Source organism: Glycine max, chromosome 10 (genome assembly GCF_000004515.6).
Source record: "Glycine max cultivar Williams 82 chromosome 10, Glycine_max_v4.0, whole genome shotgun sequence".
In the NCBI taxonomy this organism is placed as follows: domain Eukaryota; kingdom Viridiplantae; phylum Streptophyta; class Magnoliopsida; order Fabales; family Fabaceae; genus Glycine; species Glycine max.
Window position 1 is genome coordinate 4,104,880 of NC_038246.2, and position 27,951 is coordinate 4,132,830.

At 32.4% G+C, this 27,951-nt stretch overlaps 2 protein-coding genes across 3 annotated transcripts; both read right to left on the reverse strand.

Moving 5' to 3' along the window:
* Positions 1 to 4,142: 4,142 nt before the first annotated feature.
* LOC100800057 (uncharacterized) lies at positions 4,143 to 14,361 on the reverse strand. The gene is made up of 19 exons (XM_041006097.1): positions 13,636 to 14,361; positions 12,862 to 13,086; positions 12,561 to 12,656; positions 12,139 to 12,191; positions 11,893 to 11,989; positions 10,570 to 10,726; positions 10,366 to 10,375; positions 9,931 to 10,036; positions 8,611 to 8,721; positions 7,793 to 7,869; positions 7,420 to 7,486; positions 6,680 to 6,745; positions 6,017 to 6,124; positions 5,741 to 5,871; positions 5,492 to 5,558; positions 5,343 to 5,407; positions 5,180 to 5,273; positions 4,931 to 5,001; positions 4,143 to 4,817 (listed from the first exon to the last, which is right to left on the reverse strand). Exons 1-19 carry the CDS (start codon positions 13,780 to 13,782, stop codon positions 4,493 to 4,495), a joined length of 2,073 nt encoding a protein of 690 aa, XP_040862031.1. The 5' UTR covers positions 13,783 to 14,361; the 3' UTR covers positions 4,143 to 4,492.
* A 3,553-nt stretch (positions 14,362 to 17,914) lies between these two features.
* Positions 17,915 to 26,883, reverse strand: LOC100798304 (phosphatidate phosphatase PAH1). 2 transcript variants are annotated; one of them, XM_014762971.2, is made up of 11 exons: positions 26,468 to 26,883; positions 24,654 to 26,239; positions 23,973 to 24,553; positions 23,808 to 23,881; positions 22,278 to 22,362; positions 20,981 to 21,067; positions 20,148 to 20,220; positions 19,141 to 19,184; positions 18,899 to 19,027; positions 18,707 to 18,805; positions 17,915 to 18,616 (listed from the first exon to the last, which is right to left on the reverse strand). In XM_014762971.2, the coding sequence occupies exons 2-11, from the start codon at positions 26,101 to 26,103 to the stop codon at positions 18,563 to 18,565; spliced, it is 2,676 nt and encodes an 891-aa protein (XP_014618457.1). In that variant the 5' UTR covers positions 26,104 to 26,239; positions 26,468 to 26,883; the 3' UTR covers positions 17,915 to 18,562. The 2 variants fall into 2 exon arrangements, with proteins under 2 accessions (XP_014618457.1, XP_003537221.1); XM_003537173.4 differs by having other exon boundaries at positions 24,654 to 26,255.
* Between the last annotated feature and the right edge of the window lie 1,068 nt (positions 26,884 to 27,951).

A 27,951-nucleotide genomic window follows, 5' to 3' on the forward strand; every position in this document is an offset into this window, starting at 1 on the left:
GAAAAGAGAGCAGGGTAGTATTTCTTTAATAAGTGGTGATGTTGCCAAACTTCGTAATGCAAAAAGATAATTTATTCATTTATTTATTGGATATTAATCTTATCCCCTTTGTCTTCACTTTGCTCTTCTAGTACTACCGTTAGAAATAAATACATCTACGTTAATATAAAAGAAATGATATTTTTTAACAGTATGTATGCTGCTTTTCAAGCATGAAATGGAGGTATTATTTTATCTTTGAATTGTTTTCCCCTACTGAGCAGTCATTGCCTTACTAATTTATTTATTCCTCATTTTTAGTGTATCCAAGTGTATAAAGAATTATTGGCTCCCAGAACATGCATAACTGTGAAAAATCCGGAATATTCGAAAAAGTTTGAAAGGGATTCAAATTTGTGGTCCTGTGACATGCAGAGATAATGTTAGTCAGTGAGTGAATAGTCATGGACTCGTGGGTGAAGGGTTTATTTATTTATTTTTTTTAATTTCTACGTTTGACTGTATAAAATTTTAATAACATCATAATATAAAAAGTTTTATTTTTAGTGACATTTAATTATAAATTACTTCTGTCAAAAATGAATTATAAATTACTATAATATATGATTGATTGATAATATAAAATGATGAAAAATACCATCTAGTAAGAATAAAGTTAAACAAAATTGAATACAAACGCATCACCATGATTTGTGTCAAACGCCCAAACTTATCTTCTTTTTTTAGTTGTCAAATAACCAATAAAACATGTCCACAAATATTTGTGTGAGTTTTCTGCGATTTCTTTTAATAAGAAATAACCACATTCTAAAATTATTTTACACTATTAATATATAATCAATAAACTTTAACCTTTAAGTAATTTTTTTCAAATTCAATAAATTCATTATATATAATTTTTTTTATTGAATGATAGTATAAAAACTCCTTTTAATGCATAGACTATGTTTACTTTTTTCTCAATCTCCTTTTCCCATTATTCATGTACCTTCAAGGTACTATACGAATGCACCGTAGAGATAGAGATGCTGCTATCCACACCAGTATCTGTCAAAGGCTCAAAGTAGTAGTAGTAATAAAGAGAGCAATGATGATCCTTGAAAGTATCTTGGTTGCTTTCATTATTCTTTTTCTTTCCCCTTTTTTCCTATTCTCATTGGTTTACAAGTTCAATCCATGATGTAGTACATACCCTTCCAATGATAGATTTAGATTTGGTTTATTGAGTACTAACAATTACTTATAGAGTAGAAATGGTTAAGGCAAGTTCTACTTAAGCAGCACATGAGATTCAAATTAAATTCAGTCCCTATAATGAATCGTCCGTAATTAGTGGTTAACATAATTGGTCCAAAGCCATGTGTTAGATGAACACATTCATTCTATGTATTGTCCTGTTCCATTTGAATTCGATACGTCAAAGTACAAGCCGAGAATCTGCAACTCAAAGGAAGATGTTGACACTGACCCTTGTTTTTATTGAGAGCTTCAATGTAACGCACTAAACCTTCCAATTCGTTCCATGACAAAAAAAGTATGAATCGAATGATTTACATACTAGATTGAAGCTAGTGAGGAAGCAGGTACATGATACATGTACTAGGGAGGTCCTAATGAAATGAATCTACATCCCTGTCTAGTCTACATATATATCCTTATCCACTTATACATGATTAAGGGTACTGGCCTGCAAATACGGGTATGAGAGGCTGTAATGTATAACTCATTTGTTAAGTAGGACACTATAGTGTTTTTACTCTTAAATATTGATTGAACTTTGAAATGATTAAATTAAATAATGACTTGAAGGTAGATGAAACATAGTTTGTCAATCGAATAAAATATATGAACTCCAGTGTATAAAATTTTTTATAATGTCGTTTAATTATAAAGTGTCATATATAATAAATTTATTGATTTTTATAATAATTATTTTAAAAGTTATATTTATCATAATTTTTTATTAATTCATATTGTAAATTTTTTTTATATTAACTATGCATAAAAGTTAAACTCTTCTCAATTTTTTTCTTCATTTACCCAAAGACACCTTTAGGCATGTTTATTTTCTATGAAGACGACATGTGTTTTGCAATTTGCTCATTCGATAAGGTGCAAGAAATTGGTGAAGGGAATTTTGTTTTTCTCCTTTACCTTTTATGCCTCATCTATTACTGACCAATTCTACATTATTCATCCTTTTGGAAGGCCCCATCCATCTCTCATTCTCAATTGGCTCATGGGCAATAATTCACGGTTGTGGTAAGTGATGTGCTCATTTGACCAGGTCAAAATGTAATGCAAGTAAGCTATTTTTAATCTTTCATCTTTGGCTCTTTGCTTGTTGTTATATTACTGATTAGGGGGTTCAAACTTTGAGGCTTGATCTATAAACAAATACAAAAATGAATTGGTAAGTGACAAATAGGATCCTATAGCCTATACCATAGGACTAACGAAATGGTGAATAACTATAAGTTCACAATCATAACCCCCTCCAAAGCCTAAAGGGCTAGCTAGCGTTGGTTACGAGATTAAGAGGTAAAAAAAGTCACTAGCAATGCTCGAGGGCAGTTGTTTTTGCCTCCCTTTGTCTAGTTCCCTATCTCAAGCTGATTCCCCAACCCAAGTTGAGTTTAAGTAAAACTCTCATAAAGAAAGATTGTTGCTTCTATTCTGTTTTAATAGTATTTTTTTCCCAATGCTGGGACACTCTGTCACACTCATCTGGTATGAATCATATGATGGATTCTAAAAAGAAGGCCCACAAAAACAATAAAGAGCTCATTGGCAACAGGAATTTTACCAACAAATCAAGATTCTTGCTTTTGCATTGGAAGGTGTTCTGTAACATTTTTAATTACAAACCAAACATAAATAAAAAAAGTTGAAAACTCATGACATCATATGATTGTTAGTTTGTTACTGATGTGGTGATGCAAAAAAATTTCAATTAAAAATGAGAGTTCAAGCATTATACAAAAGCAAAATGCACATATCATAACATGAAGGTAAAATACCAAGTGCAATTTATAGCAAATTTGAGGGAAGGGGGAAAAAAGCCTGCTTGGTTTCAGAGACTTTTCTTTGGTCATCACTAAAGGACTAGAAAAATGTCAGTGCCACATCACGTGCTTCTCATCAAACTACGTTCACATGATCACTTTTTCAAGAACAGGCCCTTTTATTTAAAAGCTCATTGGCTAATTGTGAGAGAAATTAATGGGCCACATTGCAAGAGATAGAGAATGGCAGTAACCGGATTGAGTGGAGAGTGTCATTGCAGAGATAAAGGCTCTCCTTCTTCCTATCTTACACCCTTCTAAGTGAGCCCAAATGGTGTCAACCTTATCCTTTTTCCTTTTACCTTTTTTCTTCAAAAGGCTATTTTACTTTTCATAATTGGCTTTCATGATGACCAGAAATGCATGGAAGTTATTCGTTTGAGGGTAAGTAAACAATAGTACTACTACTGCCACTGATGTTCGCTGCAAGGAGGGAAAAAAGGGAAAGAAATTCTAGTACCATTCTACTACAAAAATGTCCCCCTACACTTTAAATCAACAATCATTTAAGTGAAAACCAAATCATATCAGTAAAAAAGAAAAAAAAAGTAATTGAAACCAGTCAAAACAATTTAAACTCCATGAAAACCAATAGAGAAAATTATGTCTACCGTTGAACTTAAATATGTGGTTGAATTATCTAATTATGAATGCATATTACTTCATGAGTATATTAGTTTAATATTTAGTACTGGTAAATTACATAACTGAATATGTATTTAAGATTTAATTATTCATTTTTATACTTACACTACATTTTAATCTCTACACCTAGAAATGACTTGTTTTAGTCCCTACACATACACTTTTTAATACATTCTAATCCTTGACATCCAAAATTGTAGAGACTAAAACAAATTAAAAAGTATGTGTAGTAATTAGAATGTGTAGTTTTTAAGTACAGAGACTAAAACATAAAGATTGTGTAGATATAGGACTAAATGAGTAAATTAAACTAAAACCTAAATTTTATTATCACTGGTTTTATTACAATTAGAAATTTCACTTGAATGGACCAGTGGACTGAGTAAATGCAGGTAATTGGAGCCGTATATTGTATTGTACATGACCCCAAATCCTCAAAATCATGCAGGGCTACGTACAAAACAGCCTGTCACTCAAGCCAATTATGCCATAAACATGAATTTTGTCAAGGACAAAAATGTTATACAAACAAGGCTTATCCAGGAAAGTTACATGGTTGAATATATCTATCTACATTTCATCAATGATGAATATGGTACAAATACAATTATCAGTGGACCAAAGCTTTTTCATTTCATGTACATATGTTGATTGAACAACTTAATTATCTGAGTAATGGAGTAAGCCAAAATCACAGCCTTCCAAAGACACTGCACAGTGATGCCTTTTAGTTTCATTCTTTTTACAACACATCAGTGGTTTTGATCTATATTCTTGGTTATTCAACTCCTGGAGTGACGATCTTTGTCAAGAGCATCAAACTCCCACTCACATATCTCTTCTTCCGAGTCATCTTCGCTTAATTTATCAAGTTCTATTCCTATTTGTGATCTTCCAGTGATTGAGGGAGAGTTGATCAGTCCATCTTGCTTGTGTTTATTAGCCATGGAGGGAGGTGAAGGAGTTATGGAGGTTACTTGACTTGATGGTGTTTCAGACCTTGCAGTTGTACTCTCAAGTTCCAGTTTTGGCCTTTCAATAGACTCAAATTCGCCTTTTATTTTCTCAATGGCATCAAACAGTTCTGCAACCTTGTCAATGTCTTTTCTGTATCAAAATTGTAAATGTATAGGGAAGCATCACTTGCATGTATGTTAACATGAGAAAAACAAACAATCATAATGACCAGGGAAGAAACAAAGAGAACACAAACAACATACCTGAAAATGCCTTCCTTTTGAATGTGAAACTGCTTCTTCATGGTGTCCACTATATTCAGAGTGGCTAAAAACTAACAAGTAGAATAAGAAGTAAGCATTTGTTCAAGACCACCAAATCTAGCACTACAGTGTTACTGAATTTCACCCTATTATGTCATCTCACAAATAAATCTATCTTACTTCTATGAGAGTTATGCTAGATTTTCACTATACATAATGATATAAATTAAACATTGAAAAGAAAAATACCTTGGATTCGATATCCAAGTATTCTTCTTCAAGTTTCTTTCTTGGACTCACTAATTTCAAACCTTCATTGTCTGCTGCTGTTGATATTGCTAACCTGATATAAATCAACAGTTGGAGTCATGGTATTTTACACAATAGACAATTTAGAGGCAGGACACCATACCCTTGACTGGATCTTAAATTCTCCACAAGTATTCTTATTTGAGTAACAGATAAACCCAATTTTTCCTATCATATAAGCAAGCCGGACATGAGAAAATAAGGCAAATCCACTATAATAAAGATAATGATCAATCTAGAATGATATGTTACCTTGTAAGAATACAGAAGATGAACCACCAAATTCACAAAATGATCACCATGTCTCTCCAGTTCAGTTCTTTTATGTGTAATAAAAAAATAGAAAATATGAATATTAATGTATGAAAACATGCACTTTAAGGAACATAAGAGGAACTACCATGCCACAAATTGGTTCGCACAACAACTTTGAAGATTGTAATATTTGAGATTTATTTGATCATATTTGTTTGCCCATTGGTATTAAACTACAGGACATACTTGACCTGCTCCTCCTTTCTCTTTGTATGTGAAGCTTGAAAATCCCATGTGCTCTCCAGAAATTTGATCCATGCATCAACAACACTGGCTTCCACCGTATAAGAAGTAATGGCCCGCACCATCTCATCTTCCTAATATCAGAAAACTTCATAACAGAATATGACAAATAATAAAATGGTTTACATCATATTATTAATTCTAATATAGCCCTCTAAACAATTTTTTTTCTTCTTTTCATGAAGACATGACCCTAAGGCATGAAATAAACTTTTGTACCTTTGTTTTTAAAAGTGCAATAATTTCTTTGCTTGCTTCATCAAACTGCTCTCTTTCTTCTTTTGCATTGTGGAGGCGCATCCGTGCAGATGTCAACAAGCTGTTGACCTGCAACAATATTTCAGGCTTATGTAAATGTAATGCCAGCAAAGGATAACAGAAACAGATCCATGAAGATCATACTAAAGACTGAGGATAGGAGGGCACTGACTGCTAATTGATACAATCATGTATACATATACACAGTAAACTTTAATCCCTCCTGTCTCAAATATAACAAAAAAAAATGGGTTCATGCTAACTAAGAAAATTAGTTAACCACATTAAATTGCATTAATTTTAATTAAAAAATATTTTTTTTTCTCAACTTACTATTCATTGGAACTTGTTATCAGGAATAAAAAAGAGTCATTGAAACTAACACCTCAATTAAATGAAAAGTACTTTAGAGATAATAACTTTAAATAAGGTAAAGTTAGTTAAAAATTTCTTACATTTGAGACCAAGAAAAGAGTGCTTTTCTTTCTTATATTTGAGACCCGAGGGAGTATACGGTTATCAAGTGGATGCAACAAAATAAAAAGATGTAATTCCTGAGTTCAATTAAATGTTTTTTAGCACCATAGTTCAAGTATTCAAGAGGAGTTTGAAAACAAAAAAGACCTTTTTCAGTCTGTCTTCAAGCTCATCTTTCTGCTTCTCAAGTTCTCCGATCTCCACAGCTAATTCCTGCAAAATGCACTCAAGCCATTGTATATCTATTTCAAAAATAAGTATGATTCAGAAGTAAATTGATTCCTACAAAATAAACTATTTATTTCTTTGGAGACATCATCATATTCAAGCTCATACTCCACGGTTAGTAACACAAATTCTTAATCTTCCTTTCACCTTTAAAACTAAGGCATTGGTTATTTGCAAGATCAGATACATAGAGAAGAAACCAAAGATGTGAGAACTCAACACCCCACCTTTTCCTTTCCTCCCTCAAAAAAATATATCCTTTTTTTATGTTGATAAAACCGTAAGGGAAGAAGTTGTCCTTTTCCAATATAAGGGCAAGTGGCATGCCACAAGTCTCTGGAGCATTTACATATATACCTACCAATGAATGATGACCAACAGGAATTGAATTCAAGATTTTTTTGCAGCATTGTTCAATATTAAGATTGAATTCAAGATTTTTTAGTCAGCATTGTTCAATATTAAGATTGAATTCAAGATTTTTTTGGCAGTGCTGTTCAATATTAACAGTTAAGACAACCATTATTGCCAAAAGGAGAATCTATTTATAGGACTCAATACTATTTAGGTTGAGCAATTCCTTTAGTGAGAGTTTTCATATGGTCTTAATTATATCTACAATAAGATAAAACTATTGGCTGCTTTTGAGGAGAATGTACCTTTTCAACTTGGCTAACCTCGTTGGATTTAGTTACCCGAAAATGAAGTGCTTCTTCTTTTTGAGATCTAGTTGAGAACAAAATGTGCAACAGAAATTAGGAGAAAAATTCTTAAAAAATCAGTCGAGGTCAACATTTTTCATCTGTTTGGTATTAACTTTCAACTAGCCAAACAGCAATTACATGCATCACGCATCAACATGTTACACAACTACAAAAGCCATATGCATCAAAAAGAGCTGAAAGTATGTTCAATACCTTTGCATGATACTGAACAAAGGTGCAAGTGTATGCACAAGCACAACACATACAAGAAAGAAGCTTTTTTTTTTCCTATTTATTTATTTATACTCATAATAACTGTTTCTGGCACCTGTTTTCTGAAATGTGAGTCTCAGCTTTTGTGGTAGAATTTACAAGAGACTCTGACAAAAGTTTCAATTTGTCAACCTGCAAGTGATTCAATCATACATCAACCACAAAAAAGTGTAACACCAAGTGCAGGAACCTAAGCATCTCTGTACTAGGAATAAAAAAATTATGCTTACTTGCAGAAGCTGTTGGGTATTAATAATGAACAATACACTACATACTGCAGAAAACGATATTGTATTCCGATTATAAAATTCTCAAAGCTTATAGTAAAGAACTGATAAAAGTTAAATTTACATATTATGGGAATTCCAGAAAAGTAATAGATCTTAGACAAGCCTGATACAGAAATATCACAAACGTACAAATGTTGACAAATAAACTCAAACAAGTAAATAGGCGTAGATGTGGGAATTGAAAAGCACTGCACCAATGCAATGTGCTCCCGTAGGCCCTTTTTTCAGTCTTAGACTAGGTATTCCACGGGCATAAGAGTGAAATTAATCCCTTGTCCCAAGGATAGTGGTTAGATAAAGCCCTTCTCAGCGTGGTGATTACAAGATTCAGACCCCTAACATTGTAGCTGAAGTTTGCCTAGGGTCAAAGCTCATAACTATTGAAACCAACCACACTATTGGATTTCAAAGCCCCTTATTTAATGAATAGAATGAACAATTTCACATAATGCAATATCAATTTTGAATGTTACATACATTCTTTTGAATGAAGCTTGGAGAAACAATAACATGCAGAAATATGATGCTTCGGGAGTAAAATAGATGTATTAAATTAAAACTATAGAAAATCACTGTGCAAGACCTTTTCAGCATGAAGTTGTGGAGAATCACCATAGCTAAAGTATTTCTTTTTCAGCAAGAGTTCCTCCAACGTAGAACACATTTGAATTTTTTCCATAGCTTCATCAAGAGCCTGAAATTAAACCAAAATTCTCAATTGCCACTAACAAATAAATTTACATAAAAATATACAATCTTGAATCTAATAAATGGTGCCTAAAATATCCTCATTAGCCATATATGAAACTCATGTATAGTTTTAAAATCTAAGGCGTTAATCTGAAAAACACAAGCTTTTAGGTAGATAAATAAGTATTAAAGGTTTAATAATTATGTCATCACTAGAAAGAAACAGTAATCTTGTATCCATTTTAACAAACAGAAATTCCAAATCACTAGAACCTATGAAACTAATATTTTTAATATAACTGTTTATGCCTTAACTTCCCCATAACATAAGCCAAAAAACATTAGCAAACATGAAAAATAAGCTTGTAAAAACCATCACTATTGACATCATTATTACCTTAAACACTTTGATTTTATTCCATAAAATAGCACCTTATAATTTTCTTTTCAAAGAAAATAAAGCCCATGAGAAATTGGTTAGGGATTAAGTGATATTCTAACAATCATTTTTGTGCCCTTACATGTGATAAAACCTCTATTATATTTGAATTCTTATTATAACAAGATATTTTTCAGTTAACAAAGGACTGCATGGAAACAACTTGAAGAAAAAGTAAACAGCATGTGTAAACTAAAATTAAAGTAGGAATAGAGCATTCTGTTAGACATGCATCCGCACACCCATAGACTCATACTTGTTTGATTTGAAGGTTCAACAGACATAGAACCACTGCCTCTCTAGACAGAATCTAGAACAAGCTTGAATGCACATGTTTCACTAAATTTCCTTGCATAGTGAAGGAATAACAACAGTAACAAGAGAACAAGAACAGAAGTTAATATGCTAATGAGACAGTGAAAAAGTTAAGGTGGAAAACTAAATTCACATTTATATAAACCACACATACAGAAACTGAAACTTTTATCCAAGTTATTAAGGACCAAAAGCATAAGATATAGCACATGACAAGAAGACTTTGTTCAAAAGAATTCAAGATGCAAAGTTATGTCTGGTGAAACCCAAATATTACCAGGAAATTGAGCTTTAAAGCTTATGACGGATCAACATAGAAACACAATAGTATAAAATATCCTCATGTTCCACCAATACAATATTACACCATATACATGGCAACAATATGAGTTTCCATGTGCAAGTGGATGGGCATGCAGTTGCGCCATTGTACTGCAGGAAAAGAAAATGCAAGCTGACCTCTATTGCTACAGTTGATTTAGGTGAATTTACAAAATTTCCATCTTCGTTGACTGCCTTCATATTCTCAATTTTTTCCTTCAGCTTGCATGCTTCAACTTCTATGCTGAGAGAGGAGAATGTATCACATAGGAGAAAAGAATAATAATACTCAAGTGTTAACAATGGTGTGAAGCATTAGAGATCAAGAAGATTATGCAATGTCAATGGAAGTGGGGAAAATCTTTTAACATACACAGCATTGGTTGAAAGTTTCAGAATCCAATAATTTATTCCAGAATTTAGACTTCTGTACATGCTTAATTAAACATTAAATGCCAAAATATATTCAGGGAGCACTTGTTTATGGCTCAGTAAGCACATAAAGGCAAAGAAGTACTAATTAAGTAAATAAAAGAATGAGGAGCCTTAATATGATATTTACCACTAAGTAACCAGTGTATCTCTGACCAATTGAAACCAAATACAGTATATCACAGTAAACTCTATTATTAGTGTATTATAAATAATAAGTGATGCTCCAATTGATCAAACATGAACAGAACAAGCAATTATAAAGAAACACATTCCATAACCCTGCATGCAAAGGTGAACAATGGTTGTAAGTACTGGTATGCTATAACCCAAACATACATTAGCCAGGTTCAAATAAGATATCTGCTAAAAAAACAAAAAAACAACCAAACAAAACAAACATCAATAACGACATGTTTTGCAACAACCTCATAAGATCAGCATTTACTTTCAGCCCTGAAATTGCACATTGGACATATTGAAGTAACTCTTCTCGCTTTGCCTGTTAAAAAAATGTAGAATTGGAAAGATATGCAGGTACCAAATAAGTCATATAGCTCCAGTAGCATTCTTCTAAAATGTGTAAAACCTCAATACTTTTACAAAATCAGATATTGTGGCTAGAGCACAAATTACAAACAATAAATCAAGATAAAGTGGAAGAAACTTCAGGCAACAAAATTGACTAGAGGTTAGATTGAAAAGGCAGATAGGAATACTATATTTAAAGTAACCTGCTATAAAATCACACTAGTAACCTCCTCAAATTGAAACAGAAAAATCAGCAATCCTTTTGTATGTTATGAAGAGATTAAGGTCAGAGCAGAACTTGACCAAAAACAATCAGGGGCAATTAAGTTACTAATGTTTTTTTTGGGCTTACCAAAAAGGGTCAAAGTTTTTACTAAACTCTTCAAATCTGATTTACTAATTAAAAGAAATCCTTCAGATGTGGATGATTGGGACAACGAAAGCTGAAACATGTACATAAACAAGATCTTAAAAGAGTGTATTTGCTTGTCAAAAGCTGAAGAAATGTTCCCCAAAGCTGTATATATGATTAACTGGTTGAGCGTGTGGCCTTCAAGCTCTATCATTTAGGTTCTTTATTACCCCTGTAGTACAAAAGTATGACTATATACATTGATAGAGTCCAGATTAAGGAAAATAGTGAGACTTTGAAGCCTAAATACTGTTAAAACAAATAGCAGGAAGCCTTATCTTAACATATATCTAAGAATACCAAGGCAAAAAAAATTGTGTGGGTGGGAAAATAAATCTCTGGGGGGACCAGGAACCTCTCCTCTTGGCCCCTGACACATTCCGCCACAAGGTAAGGTGTATAATTTATATACACAGCTGACAACTGACGTTGATTTAGAGCTGTATAAGCCATCTGCCTTTATTCCTAAATGAGGTAGAGATGCCATTAGGCCCCATTAGCAAATAAAGTTTGGTGTCTGAGAAAAGTTTGTTAGGAAGTCTCACATCGCCTACCTCAATTCTCGGGGTGCCAGCTTATATATTTGTTTAATAACTTCACTTAGTGTCAATTGGTGTTAATCCTAGCTTTATGATTAGTATAGATAAGTGTTAGCACTCTAGGTTTTACAAACACATCAATACATAGTAATACATCCATTAATACCATTATACTAACATCATTACCAGCACTTCATCTTCATATCCAGAAAATGCTTTTGCCAATTCCTGTACACTGGATAACAAGGCAGTATGTTCTTCCTTTCCTCCTTTAATACAGAGCCTGCATGCATATAACCATACCAAACCAAAAGCAGTTTTTAAGCAGGTCAATTCTAATCTGCTAACCAGTAACTATTTTCGACCAATCTTTGTCTGCAGATATATATCAGTTTAAGAAAAGAAAATTTAAGGACAGCAAGACAAAATTACCCATATATCTCTGAAAGTAGTGAAACTTCTTCCTCATTTGGTGCATCAAGAATCTGAGTCACACAAAAGAGGTAACCTGCGGTTAAGTTCCATAAATCAGCAAATATAAAGCTCAACCTCTGTATATAAAATATCATTGAAAATAGACTAATTTGTAAAGAATTGTATCAAAAGTCTTAACCCAATACTTTTTTTTCTGCAATAAAAAGCTAGTAGTTTAAACATTAAAATATATCCAGAATTTTTCCTTTGAAGTAATATACATTTTCATTTTCATTTTCATTTGGGAAATACAAGCACACTCTTAATTTGATTGTGAATTCATACAAGCATACACTGTCAAACCTAACCTATTGGAACATGGAAAACCTCTAGAGAAAATTGGCACTGTGACAGTTATAGATTGCATTGCTCCAACTTACCATTGACAATGATATGCCCTCAAGAGCTTGACTGGAAAGAAAGACATCGCCAAAATTTTTCAGTTCACCCGGAGCAGCAGGGTCTACATAGTAAATCTGTCCATAGTTATATACTATGAGCATGAATTACTAAAAAGTAAATAATAGATACATAAAAAAAGTTACAAAAGCATTGTATTTGTTGAAAGGGGAGGTGAATGCCAAGAAGTGAGCTAGCTTAACACATTGAGGCCAAAATGGAAAGGCAAAAATAAAACAATTATTAGACAGAAATAATGAAAACAGCAAAGGTTTCACAAACCAAAGTGGGTTGTTGTGTAGGTAAATCCTTGGATTCATCATTAAGAAATTCGTTGTCTTGATCTTTAGCATTGGAGTCAGTGCGGGTAAGAGTAAGTCTCTCAACTTCTCTAAGCGCAACCAACCACCTTCTTAGCAACTGTACTCTCTCTATCCCTCTACACGAAACAGAAACCTCTTCTAACCGTTTTACAGTGTGCTTAAAATTTTGCATATTCCGAGCCACCTGCTCAATAAAACCATTCATATTTCAGAAACCACATTTAAGAAAGAAAGAGTATAATAGACTTGCACTTTCCCTGTAAAAGTTTGTAGTACATTGTCAACCAATCAGAAATCATTAGTACTTTAACTTTTTAAGATAGTTATGATGATAGTTATTATAAAACTGGGGTCCTTGGTTCCTATGGCAATTGTCCTGTGACAATTGTCATAAGGGACTTAGTTTGAGTCTAGTGCATATTTATATATAACAAAATAGTTATTATAAAAATCAATAAATTTTTCTTATATGTGGCCGATTTATAATTAGATGACAATACATGCATTATTTATCAAAGAAATACCCTCCCAAGAAAAAAATTAAATGCAAACTCCAAAGCATGACCCTTTAAGGCCCAATCTAGAGATTTCTTGCAACGCAAGGTAACATAGCCAAGGTGAAAATTTTATCCTAAACCCAGAATCAAAAACGAAAAGGGTAAAGGGAAAACGTAAGTTTTTATAAAAAAAAAAGGGGGGGGGGGGGGGGGGGGGTAAGGTTGATCGTTGTTACAATGCGATCCTGGATGATTCTGGCACCGCCAGCGACGGCGTTGCTTGCATGGACCATGACGGAGTCGGCGTAGGTGCGAACGGCACGTCCGATATTTCTCTGGCCACCTTCCACCGCTTTGTTCACCGCTGATCTTACCCATGACATTCTTCTTCGCTCTTCGCCAACTTATTTTTTTGTTGCTTAATAGTAAATATATAAATTCTCTTGCTCTGTTTTATCTTTGTAATGGTGTATAGATGAAAAATGGGAAAAGAAAGTGTATCTGTGTGTCTCTGTTTATTTTTTCGGTGACAAACAAAATGAAAAGAATGGGATGGTTTTTTGGTGGCACGTGTGAGAAGTAATGCAATGGCGAGAGGGAGAAGAAGTCAGCTCAACGTTCATTGCTTTTGGTGGCATCAAGTTCGATTACTCTGCCTTCAGTTTCGCTTTAGTGTTTTCTCTAAATCCATTATTGTTGCTCCTTCTTCTTGCTCTGCCTTTCATTTATATTTTTTTGGTTTCTTTTTTTTTTTTTTTGTCTACATTACATATACTCCTCATGAAAGGTAATCAGGTTGGAGTATTGTAACAAAGTTATGGGCGACAATTAAAAAGTTTGAGTCTAATCCCGAGTCTAGCTACCTAAAATTCATAATTTCATATTTATAATTTTAATCTCTTTATTTTTAAATTAAAACATTTAATTCTTATTTTTTAAAATAAATAATTTTTATCCTTCCATCAATTGATCATCTAAAATCAAATATTAACTTTGATGTACCATATTAATAAATGTTGACTTTTGATATAACACGTTGATGCTGATGTAGAATTTATGTAAACGATTGACTTATTGAAAAAAAATTAAATAAAGTAAAAAATAAAAGATATCCTAATATGAATTGAACACATAATCTCATAAACAAAGACAATCAAACACTTATTTTATTCAGTTAATTATGTTAACATTACTTTTTATGTATTATTAGTTAAGAACTATTAATTTTTTTAAATTATCAAAGTTTATAAATTAAAAATATTTAATATATAAATATTTTAATATATTTTTCACTTCATTTAATTTTTTTTTACTTACGTAAGCATTATGTTAACAACGTACATAAGTTTCGTATCAACACTAATATGTCACATCAAAATCAACATTTAATTTTAGATTATCAACTAATGATTAACTAGTTGAAGGATCAAGATTACTTATTCAGAAAAAATAGAGATTAAAATTGCGGATTTAAAATTATAGGAGGACCAAAATTATAATTTAACCTAAAAAAATAACACATACCTTGAAGTGAATGGTTGATGATGTAAGAAATTTACCCTCATAATGTGTAGTAATTAAACTCATTTCTTTATAATAAATTACTTTCTCCGAATTCAAATATAAGTAAAATTAATTAACTTGTGTGTTAATTAAGAAAGTTAAAATATCACTTAATTCTACTAATTATATTTTTAAAATATTTTTTCCCTAAAATGTTCTTAATTGAAATTTGATATAAAAAATAAAAAGAGTTTATTGAAAATAGAATATCAATTAATTAAAGGGTATTATTGGGATAATGTCATCAAATAAAATAAAAGTAATTAAAATTTACTTATATTTAAGTAAAAAAATTGTTTACAATTGAGTTCAAAAAAAGAATATTTTTAATAAATTTTCATCATATATCACATATTATTCAACAAGAGTAAGTTCTCAATCATTTTAGATATCATTACACAATACAAATATGACAATATACATGTTTCTGGCAACCATAACACCACATAGTTTAGTAATTATTCTTAATTGTTGTATATTGCCATTGCATTTCATGTCTTTGTTAGGACTTTTTTTTTGTAAAAAAAAAAAGGCTAACTGAAATCATCATTTATTATAATTCTTTTTTAGTTTTATAACCCATTCTCCTAAATGCATGATAAAGATTCTTGTTTCATTGACATTAATGTTCTTTGAGTATTTTTTTTATGTGTGTGTATTTTCTTTCTTTCTTTCTTTGAGTAATGTAATTCACAGCTGAGTCACAAATGGAAATATAACAAAATTAAAAGTAGTAAAAAATTTGAAGATCATAATTTTTTTTTTTTTTGAGAAACAATTTTACTCGAACAGGTAGAACTATTATAAGAGCAAAAAGGTTCTCTCTACGTATAAGTATTTTATTTTTATGATTATTGTTTTGTATTATTTTTTTGTGTATTATTTGACTTAAAATAAATTTAATAACTTAGCATATATTCTTATTGGTATTAATGTGTTTTAGGAGGACTCGATATTATGTCCAAAAGGAGGATTCGATATTTGTATTGACTCTTTTTCAGTATTGAATCATATTGGTTTTTTTCACTATTGAACTATTTCATCTCGGGGAATTTATTGAGCTATTATTTTTTTTATAGGCAAAATAAATTTTATTGATAAAAAGCTAATTTTAACACAAGAAGTGTACAAATAGCAAAACAGGAGTTACATGGGACAAACCCTTCATGCATACATGAATCACCACCAATTTTTACATCAATTAATAACAAAGTCCTAAAAATAGAAGTCTTATTTTATTAATATCTTTTGCAGTCCCAACACCCTTCAAATCACCTGGCACGTGTCCTTCCTCACCTACTCCAACGTTCAAATTTTGAACTTCCGCGGCAATAGGATTTCTCGTAAATTTATTGACTTATTTTTAAGTATTATTCTTTCAACAGTATCATTATAATTGGGGATTGCTATATAACGGCACTACCAACGTGAGAGCTTTACCCATATTTCAAAACTGCCCCCTAATTTATTGTACAATAAAAATTTGGGGGTAGAAAAAAAATACAAAACAAAAGTAAGTTTTTCTATTGTATACTTGTATAATGAAAATTTTATTTTTTATTTTTTTCACCCCTATTATATAGTGAAAGTATGTTTTTGTTGTATTTTTTTTGTCATTTCCATTTTTTTTTCAGTGAAAACATATTTTCATTATATACTTGCATAATGAAAACATATTTTTATTTTATAAATTATTTTGCAAAAAAAAATAATGAAACAATATTTTTAACTCAGTAGAAACATGATTCTATTATGTAAAAAATATTATCACATTAGATGATCCGAGGGAGACGGGAGAAGAAGAAAAGCAATGGAGAAACAAGAGAGAAAAAAGAAGGATTGGGTGTGTTATGAAAGAGGAAGAGAAAAGTGAAAGAGGATTGGGGTGTAGAAAAAAGAAAAAAAGGATAGAATGATCAAATTATTATGACTAATAGTGTCAATAGCAATTTCGGTAATGAAAATAATTATTTTCTTATTGAAATAGAAATACTACATAAAAGTATTTTTTTAATTCATAAGAATTAAATGCTATACAAAAAATTTACAACAAACTTTGTTCATATCTGTTACAATTTGTAAGTAACCCATTTTTTGCTACCTTCCATAATAAATTCGAATTCTTTTAGGACCCTTCCAATCCCAAATGCGCTTGAAATACAGGTCACCCTCATCAATGACTTGACTATAAGCTGATTTCATAGTGATCATACCATAAGTTGTACCTTTTCCATGCAATAGTATCATTTGCATGGCCACTTTTGGGAGGAACTAAGGTTCGAATACAAGAAAATTTCGAAAATTGATACAACAAAAGTAAAATTACTTCAAAACTAAATTTCGAAATGCATTTTTTAAATGTTATATGTTTCAGAAATTAAAATTTAGAATTCAATTATTCCATAATTCAATTTTTGTGGCATATAAGCATTTAAAAAATACATTTCGAAAACACAAGTAGCATAGTTTCGAAACATCTTTTTTTAGTTTGTTTTCTTACAAAGAGAAATTGAACTAAACACATTTAGAGAAAAATTCTTAAAGAATTAAGAAACTTAATTTTTATAAGAAAAAAATAGCTTTTAAAAAAAGTTACATACTCTCTAATCTCCCTCTTTCTCTCATCTTGAACTGCATGACGTAAACTAAAACTTAGTTTAAAAGGATAATTTTAGCTAAAACTATATAAAAAAAATCCTAGTTTATTTTAAGTTTTACAGTAGCTTTTAAGTCCATAAATAAAAAAAAAGTTGGATCAAAGGTTTAGTTTTGAAGCAAACTCTCAATAAAAAATATATTTTCAAAATAAGAGTAAATCTTTGTCATAAACTTCCTATAAATCCAGAAAAACAAAAGATTGAGAGGAGAACCCAATTTAAGAAAGAAAAGAAAAAAGGGGCAGAAGAGTCAAGTGAAAATACAAAATTGAAGCCAAACAAATCATTAAGCCAATTGAGTAATCCATTTTGATATTACAATATTGAGGGCAACAAATAAGTTTTTCACAATCTACAATTCAAGCCAATGTATAAAATGTCAAACAAGAGAGTTTACTACCTTGGCTTTCATGTTGCATGCCTGTTCAAGCTCCTCACTCCAATAGGGTGTAATTGGTTTCCTAATGTTTTTAAGCATGATGGACAAACTAAAGATAAATATCAATACCAGGTTTAAGACTTAAGAGTTGCATATCATGGCATGAAATACAATCTTAGTACTTATGCACTGTATCCACCCAACCCAAAATTTGAGCTAGAGATGAAGTTGCCTATGTCATTATTCCCTTATCACCCCCAATCAAAATTGAAAAATATACAAGGTGTAGTACAATATAACAAGTAAGCTAAATGTTATACAATTCTGTTGATAGGAGGATTATAATGAAATCAGGATTTAATGCCAGATCAAAAAGAAGGAAAGCAAGGGTACGGTCATCCCCATCAAGGAAACCTGTATAGAAGGATACCCTCCAATCAATTATGGTCATGAATGGGTCACATAGGAGGAATTTCTGGTTTTTCGGTTAACATCATCGATGGTTTCATCTTCCATACCAACGGATCCTTGTCAAAAAGGAACTAAGTATCTTAAGCAATGAAACTAATCAATATCTGGCAATGGCGTTTTCCAATAATTCCATGAGTTGTAGTCCTCCTGCAATATTTCAGAAATTAGAAGTCAATTTTGTTGGTTGTGAAGTCCATATTCCATTGTACTAACTGGTGCTAGGAGATGATATGTCACCTGCTCGACCAAAGAAGTTGGTGGAAACATGTCATTGACGAGGGTATGTAATGATGTATACGACTTTGCGCCGATACGCTGACTAATAGCTACCTCACCCTGTTAGTTTGCATAGGCATTTAGTTGGTCACAAAGAAGAAATAAATAAATAAAATATACTAATCGTCAGAAATATGAGTCCAGGATGCAAACCTTAGGGTTGATAATAAATATTTTGCCCTTCGGGATTCCAATCTTTCTGTAACTAAGTTCATCTGTATCTCTATTGCCAAATCCAGCATAGAATGGATTATAGTCAGATGGGAAAAGTCTTTTGATATCCTGCATAACAATAATTTTAGGCCATATGTATTATAATGTCGATAAGAAGATGCCTTCCAATAACATTCCCTGTTATACATCACAGTGGCATGGTTTTGTGTTCTGGCAGTTACCTCTAAACAAGCAATCTTGAACTCGTGAGGTGCTCTTCTTATCACTTCCATCAGTAATGGGGCCAAACACACAAAATAACAAGTCAGAGACAATGGATTCAAGTACAGATCACTTACATAAATAGTTAAACTTCATGAATTAACAAAAATGAATAGCCGGCTGTCTATAGTTCTCACAAATGATAAAGCAAAGGAATTTGGGTAAGATTATGAATAAATAGATAAGAACGAGCTCAAGATATAAGCAGTCACTTCAGTCTATCCAAGTAATTAATAACAAACTTCGTACCTCATTGCCCAGAGGCTCTTCGCTATGCGAAGGTATGGGGGAGGGATGTTGTACGCAGCCTTACCCTTGCATATGCAAAGAGGCTGTTTCCGGATTCGAACCCATGACCAACAAGTCACCAAGGCACAACTTTACCGCTGCACCAGGGCTCGCCCTCTTTTTCGTACCCCATTGCCCAGAGGCTCTTCGCTATGCGAAGGTATGGGGGAGGGATGTTGTACGCAGCCTTACCCTTGCATATGCAAAGAGGCTGTTTCCGGATTCGAACCCATGACCAACAAGTCACCAAGGCACAACTTTACCGCTGCACCAGGGCTCGCCCTCAAGTAATTAATAACAAAATGAATAAAATATTGTTACATTTTTGGGTGAGGAAAGAACTTCGAGCCTGTCTGTTTTAAAGTTGGGTAGACTTTATTTGATATAATTGATTCTGAACTGTTGGATATATTGAAATGTGTGATTAATCAGTCATAGATTTTACATTAAAACGTGTGTCATGGTGGGAATAGTTAATTTTCGGTGTTTCCCAAACAAACACTACAAATTACATGATATTCGCAGCAGTATGCGTGACTTTGGAAAGACAGAATCATCAAACAAAAAGCACAGGCACATAAGCAAAAAGTGAAATCTTTATTATAACATCAATAACTGGCTACATGAACAACATATTGCAGTATCCATCACAACTAATCTCAGGTTAGAGGTGCCCCACCTTCTCGGTAAAGCGAGGGAAATAATCCATCAGGTGATATAACAACAGGTCCATTTGGTAAGGTTTTTCCATCCTGCAAGCACGCAATGTTTAAAGTATTATTACATGATCCCTTCATTGTCAACAATGATGCAATTATATTTCAGGACAATAAAAAGAAAACATAATACAAAAATTTTTACTGCCTCTTTCCTCTCCCTAACACACAGAAATGGACACTAATACTGAGGCAAGGTCAGAATTACACCCTTCTTGCTCAGATCAGGAGCTTTGCCTTTAGTGCTTTGATGAAATTTTCATGGTAATCAATTTAAAATTCTGATAAGTGTAAAAACAGCTAGCCATCTATGATCCTGCTTTATCACTAAAAGGATTTTACTGTTTATTTGAATATGAATGTTACTTTTCCATGATTAACTTAACCTACATAGAAAATTAATGTAAAATGGGCAAATATTTTACTGCTTTCTTCTTTTTCTAATGCTAATGTCTTCTTCCTTCAAACATGCAATTTTTAGCAACTACAGTTTCAAGGTTTTTAAACCCCATGGTACCTTAATGTCATCTTTGCCTGTGGCTACCATGAAATGATATCTTAATCAAGCAGCCAAATATGCAGTTAAAAAAAGTAATGTCTTATGGATATTAAATCAAGATTGATACTCCTCCACAAGACTAGTAAGGCAGTTGATGCCACACAACCATAACATTGAAAAGAAAAGAAAAAAAGCTCATACGTTGATTCCTTGATACAAATACTTCAAAATCACAGAATAATTTTAATGTTGGAAATAAATTGCCATTGATCACAGAAAACCTGGTTGTTTAAATACCTGTTTCAGGTTAAGCAAGAAGTTTCTGGTTAGATATGCCTGGACAATTGCACGGGCACTCAGAAAAAGTAGTTGGTATCCATTTTCCTGACATAAAATCCAGATCTAGTATTTAGACATTAATCTTCTTGAGATATAAATCAATGGAACAATAGGCTTCACCATAACATCATGCGCGACTGCATTTTACATTAGATAGATAGGAAAGTTCTGCCGATAACAAATTAACCAATAAATTTATTTGCATTTTCATTCTAATGGAAAGAAATATAAGCAGAAATCTGGGGCCAATTTGTATAAACATATCAAAAGTCACTTATAGGAGAAAGAAATACAAAGGTAAAATGAATCAAACTTTTCACATAAGCTAAAATTAACTATACACTAACAATGTAAAATTGTTTTACACGGTCATCCAATAAAAAATCACCGTTTGAATTACTTTAAGATAATTATTTTAAAAGTCAACAAACTTACCATAAATGATGGGTTGTGATTGGATAACTGTGTAAAAAATTTTACACTGTCATTGTATAACCCTTTTTCTCATATGCACCTCTACTTTTAGAGTAGATGAAACAGAATCTCAAAATTTTAGGTAGACAAGTTGATTTTAACTTATAAAGTTTTATTCAATTTATCTTCTTATTTCTTTCTCCTACAATGTACTGGATCCTAGTCCTCAACTAATAATAATAATTAAGATAAGGGTTACTCCTAGAGTAAGTCTTGGACACTTAATCCATTTAATAATTTTTCATAGAAAACAAAATTAAGAAATCTAATCTTTGAATCATGCGATAATATATTAAAGGCTGTTGATACCAAAATTAATTGAATCATGTACATAAACTAAACATTCATAGGTATGTAATCTTAAATTCTTAATAATAATATTGATGAAATGCAAAGTGAAACAGGAAAAATAATAAAAGTAAAAGAAAGTGGTAAATGTTGTATTGTATGGTAATGAAAGCAGACTATGGACATTGTACCATCTCAATTAAATGGCTGCAAAAGAGCCAAGTCTCATTAGTCATTAGCCTTCCTATCTACTATGCTTGTTGATTGAGCAAAAATGACTTGACCAGACTCCAGGTTCATTTGCAGAGTAATCCCAAGTACAAGCTCAAAGGAGCAGGGTTTAGTTCCTTCTAAACCCATTTAAATTTATGGGTGCATATATATTTACATAAGATCTATAAAACAAACCTCACTAAATTTTTGCCATCACAATCCCATTCCAATTGAAATGAACATATGTTATTAGATCTGTAAAAATAAAAAATATGCATACCTTAATAGCACAGAAAAGCCTTGCCACTCCAGATTGTGTCCAATCTTTGCCAACTAAAGGCATGAACTGCCCCAAAACATCAGACCTAAAAGGAAAGAAAAAACAGTTTTTATCATGGTTCTCAAACCATAATGCAACTCGGCCTTTTACTCCCTCCATAGATTATTTTACACAACTTCCATTCAGACATGTTTGTCTAATCATAATAGCAAATGCAATCATGCTTAACAACTATTTATCATGCGTCTACACTATAGGGGTGTGCATGGTTTGGTTTAGTACAAAACAAATTTAATTTAAAACCAAATATGCAGATTCGATTCTGAATCCAAACTACTTTATTTTTTTCAAAACTAGTTTGGTTTTTTACCAAACCAGAAATTAAAGCGATTTATGAACAAAACTGGGTTTGGTTCAAAACCGATTTTTAATTCAAAACAGACTTTGAAAACTAGTTTTAAAACCAAAACTTATTTTAAAAATGGTCCGAAACTGATTTAAAAATATTTTTAAAAATGAATTCTTATAACAAAAATGGGTATAACCGGTTTTAGTTAAAATTACTAATTGCATTAAACCAAAACCAGTTTTTAAAAAATAGATAACCAAAGCATTTGTTAAGAATTAAACCAGTTTGGCTTAAAAACTGTTTACATTATTTTTAATTTTAAATGTGTTTGGTTTAAATTAACTTTATTTTTCACAGCCCTAATCTATATAAATAACAGACAAATTTGGTATGGGAAAAAGTTTCTACAAGAAAACATCCTTGTGCAATCTGTAAGACCTCCCATTAAGAAGCTATACCATAGGAGAATTAGAGTTAGGCCTAATTATTGTGCAGCCGCCTCTGTTGATGAGGCTTTGTAAAAAGGAGAGTTAGTTAAGAATTAGTTAGGCAGCTATGCTGATATAAATAGAATGAAGGTAGGGGAAGGAGTCACTTTTGGAGGAAGTTGTAAGAAGTTAGAGGAGTGACCGGGATCTCAAAGTCCCAGATATCTATAACTAACTAACTAACTACCCATTCATATTTTATCTACTGTTTGAAGTCATTGTTCCAAAAAGGAGTCATCAATAAAGATAGTTTCATTCTTTCTCTATCTACCTTTTCCTATCTGATGCAGTCCCTAACACAACCATCATGGCTAGACAATGTAAAAAAATAAAAACGACAATTTTGCACAATATTTAGTCAAAGGATCAGCAACAGAGTTTTAAGAGGATGTGAGCAGGCTAATGACAGAAGCTTTGGTTCATCTACTCAGACTAAAAGTCATTTACTGCACCATAAGCTTATACAAAGCCTGACTCTATGACAACGAACAACTAGAAATATGAAACTTCATACATTCAAAGCAGATCCTGAACCTCTTCTATATTGTCTTGCACTTTGTAACAGTCTCAATAGCATCAACGATTACTAAAATTTGCAATATGGACACATACAGGGATTTCATCTAAAATATACATCCACTTAAATGGAGAACAGAATTGTAAAGAAAAATAGCAATGGTCAAATAGCCTTACTTTGTAATAGTTCCATCAACGTCTGAAATTACAATTCTTGCATTCCACTTCCATAAATAAATATGAGCATCAACCTGTTATGTAATTAAAATTTATCTCTTAAACAAAATCCAACCACTGGTAAACTTAATACAGGAACTTAGAACATCAATAAATGTCAAAAACCTGTTGTGTTCCGAGAACCCTTGTAGAGAAACTGAAGGTTACCAAATTTTGACCCTCTTTGAGATTTAAGGATGCTATCTGCTTGGTAGTGGGAACATTTGTTCTTAGAAATTGCTTATGAGGAGATCCCTGGGTACTGGATGCTGGAGTTGGTTCTATCAGAGATCCAGACTCAGAATCTAGAAATACCTCCTCATTTGATGAGTTGCTATTAGTATGCTCAAATGTTTTGACCTTTCGAAAAGGAATAGGCCAAAGTCTCCATCTGCGTCCAGACGAAGATGATCCCAGATCATCATCCCTGGACTTCAATGCATGATCCTGTTCCACAGGAATTGTATCTTTGGACTCAACAGGTAAATCTAAACTATAAACAGCCATTCCAAGAACAAGAGGAGCAGCCTTTTCCCACGTCATGTACCTCTCTTTAAACTTGATAACAAGATTTTGATTTTTAATTATTGATGGAGCAGAACTTGTGAAGTCAACTACGGATATGCGATGTGCTTCAAACGCTTCAGCAGCAGCTACTGAACCCATGCCCACCTTAAGTTCATGACCACAAAGGGAGATCTCAAATCCTGCATATTACAATATGAATGAAAGTAAATAAACAGTCCATTAATATAAAATAAATAATTGCAGAATCCAAGAGCAACTCATTTGCAGCACTGGTCTTACCCAAACCCAAATGGCTTTGATCCCCTTTATTGGAAGTTTCTGTTTGAGGCTCCACCACCTCACTTGTAGCCCTAACATCTTTGAGTGCAGGGGTTTGTTGATTATCATCTAACTCATCATTTGTTACTGTCTTGTCAACGTGTTCATCATTCTGTTCACTATAAGTAGTGACAGAATGAGAGCCAGAAGCAGTTTCAACTTCTCCTGATGCATTTTTCTCAACCTCTTGAGTTTCCAACTCTGATTTTGGTGATCTATGGCCATTAGAAGAAGCAGAACCACTAGGAGGTGATAACTCATCACCGTTTTTAGATATTGCAATGCTCTCCTGTTCATTTTCATCAACTGCAGGATGACTTGCATTAGATTCCTCTACTGAATTTTGAATCTTCAATGAAGAACCTATATTTTGTAAATCAGCATTTCCAGCCTGCTGACCAAAATCTTGTAGCTCCAAACAACTTTTGAAAACATTCTCCCTCTTGATACCTGATGCAGCCTCTTCTGAATCAGTTTTCATATGATCTTCTTGATTTTTAATCTCCACGGTATCCTGTGCTAGACAAATATGTGCCTCCTCTCCTTGACAAACTTCAAGCAAAAGCTTAGAAGTATTATCATCACCGTTAGTGTCACAACGTCTAGATTGGACATTAGTTGTTTGAGCACCCAACTGATTAATATAATCAGCAGCCCAAGCACTTTCACCAGTACTAAACTCTCCGTTGCCTTCACATAAGTCAGTCTCTTCACCTGGTCCCAGATGAAATTGAGGAGTTTTTAACTGCACATTCTCCTCAGTCTGCTCTGATTCTGAGATAGGGGCAGTCAATATATGACCATCAACACTCACCAAGACCATCTCTGGATGTGAACCCTGTGACTCCCCAAAATTGTCTCCCTCTAGGCTCTCATACGAATTAGACTCATATTCCGACAACTCAACTGAATCTTCTAAAGAAGATCGATCATCCGGGAATTCATAAAACCTCCTATCAACATCAGATTCTGCCCTTTGAAGTTGAGGCAAAACCAAGGAATCACTCTCATCTTTCAACTGAAGCACCCCAGAATCCGAGATGCTATGATCAAGTCTATGAACATTACTCAAATAGCCATTCTTTTTGTCAATAGAATCTTGAACAGCCTCAATTGAATCAACTACTTTATCATCATCCACCTCCTTCAAAAAATAAGCCTCCCCCGAATTGTCAAGATACATGTGAAAATTGGCCTCAACACCATTAACATTTATCCTAACAAACTTCTCGGCACCTTTGAGTACACCCTGAAATTTACCAAACCGAACATACCAAGGCGTGCTTCGAAATGTCCCATCTTGTTGCTGAACAACAATCACATCAACAGCCCCACCAAAGGGGTGAAAAGGTGTAGCAACTGAGTAGACACCTTGAGTTATCAAGCTTCCAACTTTGCCTACCACATTCATTTTTTTTCTTTTCCAGAGAGAGACCAAAAAACAAAACAGACCTCAAAATTTAAACTTGCTTCCAAACATAACCAACCCCAACGGCATACATAAATTATTCCTACAACTTTTTTTCTGTTTCCACTGATTACGGTTCCTGATCAACAACACCACTGTATGACAAACACAAATATAACTTATTTATAAACAACAACAACAACAACAACAAATTTAACAAAAACATGAATACATGATGACCAATTTAATGTACAAAAAACAAAAACAAAAAAATGACTTTTCCCACCCATATAGAGAAAAATGAAAGGGTAGGACTGAAAATCCAAAGCTGAAAACAGAAAAATCAATATAGAAAGAGGGTACTTACAGATTCATTAAAAAAAACAACCTGGAGACTCAAAAAACTGATGGCGATTCTGGTTTTTCTTCTCTTTCTTTTATGTAATGTTGTTCTTAAAAATTGTTGCTTTAACCCTTTGATGTTCTGAACCCTCCACCTCCTTCTCCAGGGTCGTTATCAACTTTTTTTTTCGTGGAGGCTTCGAAGTTTGAAGTTCTGAAGGATTTGGATACCAGAAAAATCCCGGTTTCAGAACCAAACCTTTTTCGCTCCACGCATTAAATAGTTACTTCCCACGACGACGGTAATCCTCAATTACTCCATTTTCGCAGCCATAATACGGGAATTGCTTTGGCGGATAATGTATAAATAACGAATCGTGCTCGGGGCTTTTTGGTCATTTTCGTTGGTTTTCGTGCTTCAGCATGGACGAACCACAACACCGACCACCCAGTGGTCTTGTTTGTGACTAGTTAACATTAAAAAAATCTGATTATTTAAACTTGAATATAATTCCATTAATTAAAATTTAAGAATACTTTAATATTTTTTTACTATACAACTAAATTATAAATTGAAGAAATGTAAAATTAGAATTAAGATTTATTTTAAAATGTACATTTTAAAATAATAATATTAATGTAAAAATGTTTTCATGTTATATAAAATGTTGTTAATTAAATTAGGAAGTGTTATTATTAATATAAGATTATTAAAAATATAATTTTTAAAAATATATATGCATATAAGTGTTCTTACCAGTCTTCCAAGCAACTCTAACCCAGCTACACTGTTTTACATTTCAGAAATCTCTACAATGTCTTGGAATATTGAGGGTGAGAGGTTATGATCTTTGCTATAGATATATTGTCAATAGTTGATTGAGAATAATAGAGAATCTTAGGTGTTTTTAAGGTGATTGAGAATGACCCAACCTAGGATTGTCTTTCTAATATTACATGAGGTTGCCTTGATCCTTCCTTCTTCACTTCTATAAGTCGACTACGAGTTTGTAATGTTAAACTCTATCTTTATGTTTAGATTTAAACTTATTAAAATTCATTTTAAATTTAGATATATTAAAAAAAAAACAAGAAGGATCTACCAACATATATTATTGATTCAAGTGAAACTAATTTTAAATCCAAAAAATAAGATATTAAATTCAAATTGTGAATAATAAAAATATGATTATGAAAAACTTTAATAAAATTGGTCAATTAGGTTCTTTTGCTAAAAATTAATTATTAATAAAATTAATAAATATTAACATAATAAAAGAAAAAAAATACAAGAATAATCTTAAATTTTTCGACCTACACTCACCTATTCTTTATTCATTTTAGGAGTAATTAGATGTCTAACTTTGACAAATTTATCCTAACTTTTATTCTACTCAAAATTTTGATGATATCAATCTCAAATTAACTAAAGTCTTAGCTTCTTAAATATATGGAATATGTTTAGGCTAGTTGAGTCTATATATATATATATTATACCATTCTTCACTT

Coding starts and splice junctions, on each gene's coding strand:
- LOC100800057 (XM_041006097.1), bottom strand. CDS start 13,782: ATGTCATGGGTAAGATCAGCGGTGAACAAAGCGGTGGAAGGTGGCCAG. Junction 12,192..12,560: donor AGGGCATATCATTGTCAATG/GTAAGTTGGAGC, acceptor TGTGTGACTCAG/ATTCTTGATGCACCAAATGA. Junction 7,870..8,610: donor CACAACTTCATGCTGAAAAG/GTCTTGCACAGT, acceptor AATCACTTGCAG/GTTGACAAATTGAAACTTTT.
- LOC100798304 (XM_014762971.2), bottom strand. CDS start 26,103: ATGAATGTGGTAGGCAAAGTTGGAAGCTTGATAACTCAAGGTGTCTAC. Junction 21,068..22,277: donor GGCTTTTCTGTGCTATTAAG/GTATGCATATTT, acceptor ATTTTATGTCAG/GAAAATGGATACCAACTACT. Junction 18,806..18,898: donor TATTTATTATCAACCCTAAG/GTTTGCATCCTG, acceptor GCAAACTAACAG/GGTGAGGTAGCTATTAGTCA.